General features: G+C 40.8%; 1 protein-coding gene across 4 annotated transcripts in view; it reads right to left on the bottom strand.

Moving 5' to 3' along the window:
- Positions 1 to 11800, bottom strand: part of arhgef10lb (Rho guanine nucleotide exchange factor (GEF) 10-like b) — a 47764-nt gene extending 35964 nt beyond the window's left edge. Inside the window, exons 1-7 of one of the 4 annotated variants that reach the window (XM_040003766.1) lie at positions 11302 to 11800; positions 10483 to 10552; positions 10102 to 10210; positions 8522 to 8625; positions 6036 to 6113; positions 5488 to 5667; positions 3788 to 3904 (exon numbers count right to left, since the gene is read on the bottom strand). In XM_040003766.1, coding sequence (XP_039859700.1) covers positions 3788 to 3904; positions 5488 to 5667; positions 6036 to 6113; positions 8522 to 8625; positions 10102 to 10198 — 576 coding nt within the window. In that variant the 5' untranslated portion in view covers positions 10199 to 10210; positions 10483 to 10552; positions 11302 to 11800. Of the gene's footprint in view, positions 1 to 3787; positions 3905 to 5487; positions 5668 to 6035; positions 8194 to 8521; positions 8629 to 10101 lie in introns of those variants that run through there. The other 3 variants (XM_040003765.1, XM_040003764.1, XM_040003767.1) reach the window with 3 other exon arrangements.
- Positions 11801 to 12397: the final 597 nt, after the last annotated feature.

Here is a 12397-nt window from a genome sequence, read left to right as displayed (position 1 = left end):
CTGTCAAAGGAAGTAACACCTCAAATCCGATGAAACACCTGGTAATGCATAGCGTTTTTTTTAAAAGCCGAAAAATGCGCCGTATTTGATAGCTTGCTGCAAGACCTCACACCGAGCGCATCTACTGCGGGTGTGGTGCCTGTTATCGGACCCGGAGTTTGCAACATCCCCCAAAAACCAGAAGAGTAGAGTCCTGGCCCCTAGCCCTGCCAGTGTAGCAGAAATGATGACGGATGATGATGGCAGCAGCTGCTGCTCTTCTCTGCGTAATTTACATTGATAAGGCTAAACACGTTATTAAATTAACGCCTGTAAGGTGAACTAGCAAACACTGTCGTAGTTACATGCGGCTGTCTTCTTGTTTGATGGCAGATACTCCCTTCACCCTGGCCAAAAAGGCTAAAATGACCAAAGAAAAAGTGGAAAACAGCTAAACATGAGAGGTTTTTGGACAAAGTTTGTGTTTTTTCCATTGTTTAAGCACTGCCTCCAGCCAAGAGTGATACCATATATGCCCTATAGCTGCAGAAAAGGCTAACATTGTTATCTTTTTACAAAAAAAACAGCTGAACATGAGAGGTTTTTGGACCAATTTTGTGTTCTCCATTCTTTAAGCACCGGTTTGAGCACCGTTTAAGCACCGGCACCGTTTCAAAAGTACCGGTTTGGTACTGGTATTGGATAAAACCTAAACGATACCCATCCCTAGTCCTGAGTATATATATTATACACACACAGGTATATATATGCAAATATATCTGTGAAGGTTCTCAGTCATCCAGGTCATTGTAGTCAAAGGAGCTTGCAAAGAAAAGCGTCTGGACTTCTTTAAGTTGCTTGAAGACGTTTCCCCTCTCATCCGAGAAGCTTCTTCAGTTCGAAGGTCAAATGGTCGGGAGTCCCAGATTTAAACCTAGTGGGAGTATCCCCCCACAGAGGGACAAAAGGACCCCCTGATGATCCTCTAATCGCCTGAGCCAAGGTGTGAAACTGGGTGTGGGTCCCAATCAGCCAGGGTTTCGGGTGAGCTCATTGTGAAACCTGGCCCCACCTTATCATGCGAATTCCTGAGGTCAGATGGCCCAGCCGGTGTATCAGAAAAACTCAGGAGAGTTTTCTCCAAGCATGACATCCCAGTGCATTTCAGACCCAGCAACACGCTCAGACAAAAACTGGTTCACCCGAAAGACAAAACTCCAAAACACAGACTTAACAATGTGGTGTATGCTGTGCAGTGCAGCGAGGAATGCCCAGACCTCTACATTGGAGAGACCAAACAGCCACTTCACAAGCGCATGGCACAACACAGAAGAGCCACCTCCACAGGACAAGACTCAGCAGTCCATCTGCATCTTAAGGATAAAGGACACTCTTTTGAGGATGCCAATGTTCACATTTTGGACAGAGAGGACAGATGGGTTGAAAGAGGAGTGAAAGAAGCCATCTATGTCCACTGTGAGCGACCATCTTTGAACAGAGGCGGTGGTTTACGACAAGCTCCATATGCAAATATATGCAAAACAAGAGAAAGGCATTCAATAGAAAAGGCAAACATTATTGCACTCCACACTGTATATAAATGCCACTTGTTTTGCACATATTCAACTCTGTATATTTTATATATTTTATTATTATTATTATTATTATTTTTTATTTTTTTATTTTTTTTACTATTTAATTTGTAAAAATGTGTATACACACACACACACACACACACACACACACACACACACACGTAGGAAAATATTTAGTATACACATCCAGAAATGCATACACTATTATATATTGTACATATATTTATTAGTTTCAGGTTGGCCATTCTTGTATTTTGCTCATTTGTGTTGTTGTGTTTGCACATCTCTGTTGCTTGTGGGGCTCGCACACAAGAATTTCACTCGCATGTGCTGTGCCAATGTGCCTGCACATGTGATGTGACAATAAAAGTGATTTGATTTGATTTGATTTAGAGGACAGGTTCCAATGTGTTTGGAAGTAGTGCAAGAGGACTTGGTCTGAGTAAAGTATGTGTGTGAGTGTGGCCTGAGTGATGAGGGTTACTCCAACCATGGCTCAGATTGGTGGGTCAGTGGGCAGGATTGGGGTCACCTGTGAGTGCCCTAGATTTCCTGAGACAGAAGGAGCTGGTGATGGCCTCGGCAGCCACTGATTCTTTGGTTACCCCTCCTGTTCTCAGTAGTGGCCTTTGCATATCAAACACCCAAGCAGTAAGGGAGCATGCTCTCCACTCAGGAGCAGTCAAAGGTAAGCTGCAGCTTCTGGTCCAGGTTGTTTTTCATGTTTTTCATGTCCGTGTGCGCAGCCATCTTGGAATGAGTAGTTCCTTTCCCATTTATTATTTATCTGCACATTTTCCTTTTTTCACTTTCTTTATTATTTTTGCCATTTGGCCATTCTTCTTTCCAGAGTTTTGTCATATCCCATATGCCCTGCCATGGGGTTATAATGAGCTGTCTTGAAAATCATTTCCCGGTGGCTCTTAGTCACTAACAACTAGGTGTGTTCCTCCTCTGTACAAGGGTCACAACTCACTCGATAAAGCCTATCATTTAACAATACAAAGTGCGGTCCGCGCATCATCAGGGCGCGCCGAGTGACCATCAATTTCTATCACTTGGTCAAAGGTTGAGTGTAGGGTGTCATCACAAGACTAGTCCAGTGGAAAATCTTCTGTGGGGTGAATCGCAGCCAATCGGTTCCCAGAATTAGGGGATGCAACAGGTGCGAGCAAACTGCTGCCTTTATTCTATGCATGTTGCCCTTGTATTCCAATAGCAGCAGCACAAGTGGGGTAATTGTGAATATCCCCATGAACACATCTAACTTCCACCCACTCTGCCTCCAACAATGCCACAGGGAGAACCAGGGTCTGCATGACACCTTACCAGAATGTGGTATGTCCCTCCAGGACCGTGGCAGGGTGCTGGAGCCCCTGCGACGGTTCAAATATTAAAACTATGCAAGTACTTTTTAAAATGTCAATGGATGAAATGAATATTGGGTTCCACTTCTGGATGTGGGCGGTCATGGTCTTCAGCTACCTGCTTTCAACATAGAATGAAGGGGAAATTGCTGCTGGCTTGTAAGGGAGCCCATCTTCTTGCCAAAAGGCTGGAACAGTGCTGAGAGTAAGAGGCTTCAGGTGCTCACAGCTCAAACTTTACACTTCTAAGTTCATAAAAAATCTCATAACCTTATAAACCATGTATTCTCAGGATATGGGAACTTAACAAAACATTAGAATTTCCATAATTCCTCATATCAGCACAGCCTGTTCTGATATTATACTCACTCATAGCTGATTCCACTCCAAGTCACATTTTAGCTATTCCTGTAAGACTTTATTCATCTGTCTCACTCTCATGGCCAATTCATGATCACCAGTTAACCTTAAGTCTATGTCTTTGCACTGCAGAAGGAAATGGGAATACCTGGCAAAAACCCACACAAGCACATGGAGAACCTTCAAACTCCTCACAGAAAGGCTCATCTCGAATTCAAACCAGGAAACATTTAGCTGCAAGGAGACAAATGCACCAACCATCCACCACCATGCCACCCTTTTCACTTTACAGCTTTTCACATTATTTCCATTTAAACTGCACTTTTAAAAAGGTCACACTTGTTTATCATTTGGTATAATTAGATTTTAAATCCAGTTAACAATCCTACTCTTCTTAGTTCTCCCCTGAAGGGAGGAAACATGTAATCGGTTCCGTTTGTCATTTGTCACATTTGACAATGTGGTGTAAATGTGCAGTGTGAGCACCTTAAGAAAGTCCAAGAAAGCAGGTTTTGACAAGCAGGCCTTCTTGATAAGAGCCATGGCGCTGGTGAAGTTATTGATGTAGTCACTATACACGTTCAGAACCATGGACTTTGAAAACTGTGAAGGAAACATTGTGACATAAGGACTCTGCTTCTCCACAATATTTGTATGATAAGATTCACAGTAATTCAACAGGTGGAACTACAAAGTAAATAAATGGTTGACGAGTCAATATTTTTGTCAAACCATTACCCATCATAGGTTATTCTGACTGCCCTCTGAAACACGGAGCTCCCACTCTAACAGACTGACTCACTATGGAGCTAAATCAGGGTCAAAAGTTTTATTCATTTGAAAAAGTTATTTGAAAATGACTGTTCTTATTTATAAAGTGCTTTACAAAACGGAACATTACGGCTAACGGGTGGATTTTCCCCATTTGAGTGCAGTTAGGCAAACAGCCACTTACTGCTAAAGAGTCAGACAGTAAAAGTGGACAGCATAGCCTCAGTTTCTTAACATAAAACTCACTGCTGCAGCCAGGGACAGCATAAAAGTGATCCCCTTAAACTGACTTTTAGTTTTAGTGTCACAGCTGTCATGGTCCTGGTCTGTGACCCAGTGTTTCTATGTTCCTTAGGCTTTATCTGGCATTGTTTAGGTTCCTAGTTTAATCACTGGTATTTCTGGTTCTCTTAGTTTTCGCCTTGTGTTATATTTATTTTTTTGTGTGTAGTTGTATGTTACTGTGCTTCCCCTGTGTTCCATGTTTCTCATTTAGTCACCCTTGTCTTCATGTTTGTTTATCTGCTATGTCCGTTTTAGGTCTTCCTTTTCTGTCTCCCTAGTCGGCTATTTTCTCATGTCTGTTTCTCCCCTGGTCGCCAGTGTCAAGCCTGTGTGTCTTAGTCTGTGTCTCAGTGTGTTTCCTGTTTTATTTTGACAGTCTATCATCTTGTGTTCATTATGTTCAATTTTTCTAAGTTTACAACAGTAAAGTTGCCTCCTTTCATTCATCACTTTGTGTTACACGTCCTGCATTTGGGTCCAACCTCTGCCTGTCACACAGTGCTAACCATGACAACAGGAGATGTCAGTCATTAGTCTACATTCTGCCTCTCTTTTGATACACACTCACAACACAAAATTAGGGAAATTGAAAAAAGGGTCTGAAACTGGATGACATCAAATGAGATTTGAAACAAAGAAAAGTGAATTTAAAGCTAAAAATAAATTGGAAAAAAATACTTGCATTAAAACGAATAGTTTATTTAAAATAAAACAGTATATGTTTTTTTCACTTTCTTTTAAAACACGAAAACGTAGAATTTCACTTTCAAATAACTTTTTCAAATTAATTAAACTTTTGACCACAATCTTGCTCCATAAATGCCTTCACCTTCTATATTTCAGTATGCCTGTCAGGCAGAGAGGCATCTATCAGATAATAATATTATGTCACTAAAATCAGGAAATAGTACAGCCATGATGGTCTGACAACCCCTATGCCTAATACATCACTGAGATTACTTCGGCTTAGAATCAGAGACTTCAGCTTTACAAAAACGATGTTATGAGCAGGTTGTGTGGAGTTTAAATGACTTGAAAGAGACTTCAGTAGTGTGATGATGGACACTTCACTTAAAGGTGAAGGATGACAGAAATTAAAAAGAGAAATTAGGAAGAAAATGTCAACTGACCGAAGCCACAAACAAGTCTCCTATCTTCTCACTTTGATCCCACTCTGCCACGCGGGATCCAAGGGCAATCTGGAACATGCAGTGACACTGATAGATCTCGTGCAGGCGGTGAAAGATCTGACGCACCTTTTTTGGGTTTAAAATCACAGACTGTGTCTCCAGCAAAGGCTTCTGGTACTCCTGAAGGACAAAGACAGACCAGTCTGGTATACTGCATATCTGTGGTTATGGTTCTGTTAGGTTACCCAAACAGTGCTTAAACTGTATACTTTGCATTTCGATATCCGTGATGAATTCATCTGCTAAATAATGACCCACAATGTTAAATATTAGAAATTGGGATGTCATATTTCTGATGGCTGAAGTTTTTTCTGCTTAAGTATAAAGTAATTAAAGTTTTAGAGTGAGTTCCCCAAAGTGCTCAGATGAACACTGAACATTTATAATTAACCTTTATATTAAAATGCAAAATTTGAATATAATATAAAAACTATAAAATTCGTGACCGAGTTCCACACTGACAGCACCTGAAGAGAAACGTGTCTCACCTGAAGGATTCGTTTGAGAGAGTCCAAGTAGCTGCTCTCACTTTGCACAATGGATCTGAGGATGAGACGTCTGACAACCTGAACGAAGCACCAATAAGTGAAATAGATCCAGCAAACCAATGACCGTAAATATTAACAACTAAATAAAAACATGCGCAAACAGTTTCAGTTTTAGAAAAGTTGTAGATGATGAGTCAAGACGAATTCAGAAATATGGAACAACAGAGAGGACAAAATTTATTAAACTTCAGCCACAGTTGTTTGATATTTATTTGAAGTAGTTCATGTTAAATTATTTGTTTTAAACATCCTAGAAAACATGATCATGTTAAGAATGCTTAAATAACTTTGACCTTGCAGTAAGTGTAGGTGGCTGTGGCTCAGTAGCATAGAGTAGTTGGTAACTATATCCCAAGCTGCCTCAATACACTATTGCAATGTCCTTGGGCAAGCGACAGTTACTGATGCATCAATCAGTAACTGTGCAACTGTGTGTGTGTGTGTGTGTGAAAACTAGAAAACTATGAATGTGACCTGTAGTAAAAAAAAAAACACTTTAAGTGCTCAGAGCAGAAAAGTGCCATACAGTTACCAGTCCATACACAAATCTCCATTAGGTTAGGGTCACAGTTGTGAAATCAGGTCTTTTTCAAAGTCTTTTTGGGGATAATCATCTGTTGTTGATAGAATAATAACGTCTGTGAAGGTTCTCAGTCATCCAGGTCATCATAGTCAAAGGAGCTTGCAAAGAAAAGCGTCTGGACTTCTTTAAGTTACTTGAATGAGTCACCTCTGTCACCTCTCACTTGGATGAGAGGTGAAACGTCTTCAAGTAACTTAAAGAAGTCCAGACGCTTTTCTTTGCAAGCTCCTTTGAATAGAATAATAACGTTTTACAGTAAGTAGCTACCACAAGTTCACTACTTGGCATGAATTCCTTTTATGTGTTGAATATGTCATGGAATAACACAGAAGCACCTGGCACTGAAACTGCCTTTCAGTCGATTGTCCAATTACTTTTCATCTACTAAGTAACCGAATATTAAAATACTGGCCACTTCTCAGCCTCCAACTAAACACATGTATGACACATTTATGATATCTACCATGCCTTATTATTTTATTCATACGATTAGCAGAAAACTTATTGTGACCTTAAAAGATCGAGGTCATTGACATTCAAACTCGCCTGAGATTTTTAGTAGATACACCTATGGTATTAATTTGGAGCTCCTACGTCGTCTTGATCTGAATCACATTCACAAACTCAGATGTCCTTGCTGCCTGACCACCCACCTGGCAGGGTGACGACTAAAGGATGAGGACTAAATTACTAGACCCCTAAGAAGTTTGTGTTTAAAGAGAGCAAGGGATTTTCAATATAGCATTTCTAAATCTGCTAGTTTTTTTTTTTTAAAGCAAAAAATGTTTTTTTGCACTCAATAACAATTATTTTAGAAAAAAAAATCAGCAGGGTTTGAGCTGTCACCTGAGAAAGCCTCATGGCAAAAACAAAAGAACTCTGCTTAGACTTGAGAAAAACAATTGTTGATGCTCACAAAGCAGGAGATGGATATACAAAATCATTTCAGCGTCTCCAAGTGTGAAGTATCAAAAATGTCAAAGATAGCCCTACAGTACAGAACAAGCCTGGTAGAGGTAGGAAGCGAAAGACTTGAAAGACTCTGGGAAGAAAACTAGTAGAGATGTGTCCAAAGACCCCTGAACGTGAGGCGTATTCTTACAGAAGAAAAGAAGGTAAACACTAAATTCTGCATAAACATGGGCTGCATGATTTCAGACCAAGAAAAACTCCATTTCTGCAGAAGAGACACTGTCAAGCCAGACTCAAGTATGCCAAGGACAACCTGGAGAAAGATTATGCATACTGGAAGTGCATCCTTCAGTCAGATAAGACAGAACTAGAGCTCTTTGGCCACAAAGATGCTGCTTATGTTTGGGGAAAGATGAAGCACAGCGATGGGTATTTGTGGAGATGTTTTAGTGCATCTGGACATGAATCTCATCAAGGTGAAAGGAATCATGAAGAAAGAAGGATACGTGAAGATTTTGAGAGAAAACATCAACCAGTCAGCAGCAAAACTGTTTCATCGCTTTGTCTTCCAAGTTGTTTTAGGTTGGTGTCATGGACTGCAGCCTAAAACATACATCACTCCTGGTGAAGAAATGCCCCTACACAATACATAGTAATTTTCCCCAAAAAATCCTTGTTGTGTTTTAATTCTGTCCTCAGCTGTAGACAATAGTCAGCCACCATAAGATCAAATACAGAGTTCATGTGAAAGACAGAAAACAGTAACAATGTTCCTAAGTGGGTGATTTTAGGTTGTGTTCATTCAACTAATAAAGTGATCAATATATGGAGAACTGACATCAGAGTATCACAGGAAAATCCAATTTCATCAGTGCAGCCTTTAATAAGTCAGCAGAAATACAGATTAGTGAACATATGCTGACATGCACACCTGCTGACTGCTGAGTCCCTCTGGCATGGGGCAGAGTTGTGGTGGAGGGTGTTTTACCTCACACAAAAACACATCCATGTAACCGGCATCATCTTTTCCATCACCTGCAAAATCAAACAACCAGAGAGTGTTTGCATCACAAGTCATTTACTGACTTTCCAGGCTCATTTATTAACTACTGTCTTCTTTTCCATCACTGTAACTGAATATGTTATTCATATAAAGAGCATTTTATTATTATAAATCTCACACACTTACATACACACATGTGTAGTCACTTTTTTAAATTCCCCCCTCGCCCCTGCAGGCGGTCTTTATCCTTCAAACTCGGATCTTTAACGAGAGGCCTGGAAGCTGGAGGGTCCTGCTCAGTATCTTAGCTGTTCCTAGGACTGCGCTCTGGACAGAGATCTCAGATGCTGTTCCTGGGATCTGCTGGAGCCACTTGCACTTGGTCACTGCACAAAGTGCTCCAATTACCACTGGGACCACTGTTGCCTTCATCCTCCAAATCTTAAGTTCTTCTCTCAGTCCTTGGTACCTCCCCAGCTTTTCATGTTCCTCCGTTCTGATGTTGCTAGCACTTGGTATGCCGGCCACTAGCCCTGCCTGCTTGTATCTTGCACCCTGCTGTTATGTGCTGGATTGTGTCAGGGGCATCTTTACACAGCCTGCACCTGGGGTCTTGCCTGGTGTGGTAGACCCCAACCTCAATGGATCTTGTGCTCAGAGCTTGTTCCTGCGCTGCCATGATTAGTGCCTCTATGCTGTCTTTCAGTCCAGCTTTGTTCAGCCACTGGTAGGATTTCTGGATGTCAGCCACCTCCTGCCAAGGGTACATACCGTGCAGCGGCCTGTTCTTCCACAATGGTTCCATGTGGTATTGAGGCAGGTTTTTTGCCGGTAATTTGATGGGAGCGGTTCCTTCTGGGGATCAGGACTGTCCAACCTTCAGTAAGCCATTCCGGGTGTCTCTCACCTTTCAGCACCTGGTTTGTTGGTGCTGTCAGAGGCTCATGGAGTGCAGTCAGCTTCTTGTCTGGCTTCAGCTATCTCTTTCCCACTCATATCTGAGATAGGGTACATTAGCATGAGGGGTCTAGCTTAGGAATCCTTACCGGATGCAGAAGCCCTGGTTGGGAATTGAACCCCAGACATGAATTTCCAAAGGTGTGTAATTATAATTTTTATTATTTTATATGCTAAATGTTAAAAAGAATGTTGACAGGTTTCTGCCATACCCTGTACAAAAGTAGAAATAGTAATGGTGACATCAGCTGTTTTTTTAACTATTGTTTGCACCCTCGGTTTGGCACCCTTGGTGTTGGATCCAAAAGTGACTGGTAATGGGCTGGCTGTGACAGAGGACGTTTGTACATAAGGTAGCAAGTTATCAGTTACAAGGTAGCCACACTCTAAATCATGACTCAAATAGGCCCATTATTTACAAAATGAACATCATAGACTTGAATCTTGGAAAACTTGCAACTCAGGCCATAAACTTTTTAAAGAACGTTATAATTTTCATTTTTAATTATTAATGAATTATTTAAGGATTAATCCCAGCTCCAATTCTATACCTGTAGAGTCTTTTCTCTGTAGGAATGACACTTTGCGAATCATTGCTAACTTTCTCCTTCCTAAACCCTCCTTGGTACCGTTTCTTGCTGCTTTCATCAATTATTGAACCTGGAATACAAGAACAGATGTGTAACCATGGTTACTTCAAATTCAAATCTGAAAAGATGAAACCACTTGTATTGTATCAAAATACTATTGGGGTTTATTTCATTTCTGGCAAAAGCAAAATAAAACCATATCTATCTGAAGTCATTTAAGATTATCTGATTAACAGTCAGAGTAAAAAGTAGTTTGTTCAAAGATGGAAGAGACAAACAGCTGAAGTGACTAGCACTACTTAGTGTCACAGGTCTGTCTGATGTGGGCAAAAAGAGGCATACTGATACACAAAGCCAGCTCTCTCCTGGTGACAGCACAAAGGTCTTTGAGCCCCGGCACATCTGCAGGCAACTGACAGTCGAACATCAGGAGGCAGAGACACAGCATTAGTTTAACTTTGACACGCCTGACAACTCATATCAATAAACACAACACAATACGACAAGAAGTTCAGTTAAAGACACATGTTAGTAGGTTTCCCACATACCCGGAAAATGAACCACTGCCTAGGTCTTTGTTAAATAAACTTAACAATATTGATGTTTTCGCAAAGTTCTATACACATCTGATCAATACTTCTGCACATACAGTAGTTGTCAGAAGTTTACATACATTCATCCTGAGCGAATGTACAAGTTTGAATTTATTTGGGATTTTCTTTAATATTAGAAGCCACATTCAGACAGTCGATGGATCACACACACAGTGATGATGCATTATTTTGTATGTTTTCAACACTTTGTTTTAGGTATCAAATCACAAACCTTCCATTTGGCAGATAAAGGACTGTGGTTCATGTGGGAAACTATTATATCTAACTAAATGAAAGTGACTTTAATGTGAGGGTAGAGGGCCATCACTCTAAAGAAACACATTCACAATGAAGGAAATGTATGTGAAACTGAGATCTAAACTTGGCTTGGCAAGAAACTACAGACATACATGAACTTTAACATCTTAAAACATGGACTGACAAATCTAATAAAAAAGCATAACATTAAGATTTATTGTTGCATATATTCTCTAAGAGAAAGTTAATCATAATATCTGTCTCTAGCAATTGTTCATATTTCCTTTGTATATAGTTTTAAGACACCTACCTTCTGTGCACACAAACCACTTTATTTATCCAAAGTAAAGAGATTCCGTGTTGTGTTGACCCAGCTGATGAACTCCTTATTCAATATTCCAAACTTTACAAATTCTCCCCACTAACCAAGTCAAGTTACATTTTACCCTTTTCAAAACACTGAGCGGCGAAAGTCCAACAGCAAGTTACAGCACATGGTGACAAAAGCAGAAGACAGAAGTGCTGACATGGTGAGGGACTGCCAGAAATAAATCACTTCCTCTTTTCATCATTCTCGGGTTGATTCACACAGAAGTTTAAAACAGATGTGGTTATTCCTTAGCAAAGTGATTTTTGGGCTGAAAAACTATGAATCGTTTAAAGCTAATCCTGACACTGCTGGACTTTTTCCACAAAGGTTGAATCTGCCAATAATGAAAAAAATAAAGAGAATTATGACCAACTCTGCAGTTTCTCTCTTTCAGTTCATCATTTTGCACTTGTAAAATTTTCTTAACTCCAACCACAATAAAACATGAATGCTGTTTTTACAGCGCCTTCTGTGATCCAAAATATATTAAATCTACTTTATTTCTTTAGTGAAGACTTTTTAAATGACTTCACATGCGGTTTTCAGAGTAAGCATATTGATAGTTTTTTTGTAATGACTTATCTTGCTGCTGCTGTGGGTTGGAGGAGCAGCCTCACAGTCACACGGGTCATCATAACGCTCAAACTCACTGCAGCTCCAGCTTTTGGAGCCAAGATGATCGGGTCTCTGAATGGCAAATGGCCTGTATTTGTATAGCGCTTTACACATCCAGACATCCACCCATTCACACACTGGTGATGGTAAGCTACATTGTAGCCACAGCCACCCTGGGGCGCACTGACAGAGGCGAGGCTGCCAGACACTGGCGCCACCGGGTCCTCTGACCACCACCAGTAGGCAAAGGGTGAAGTGTCTTGCCCAAGGACACAGCGACCGAGACTGTCCAAGCCGGGGCTCGAACCGGCAACCTCCCAATTACAAGGCGAACTCCCAACTCTTGAGCCACGATCGCCCCGCCCTGATCGCCACGATGTCCTCAAAAGTCATCCATACCTGGACACAACATACTGTCAAG

Source organism: Simochromis diagramma, unplaced genomic scaffold (assembly GCF_900408965.1).
Source record: "Simochromis diagramma unplaced genomic scaffold, fSimDia1.1 OVJJ01000466.1, whole genome shotgun sequence".
Lineage (NCBI taxonomy): Eukaryota > Metazoa > Chordata > Actinopteri > Cichliformes > Cichlidae > Simochromis > Simochromis diagramma.
Note: the sequence above shows the minus strand (reverse complement) of the source record. Positions and strands in the feature narration are given on the sequence as shown.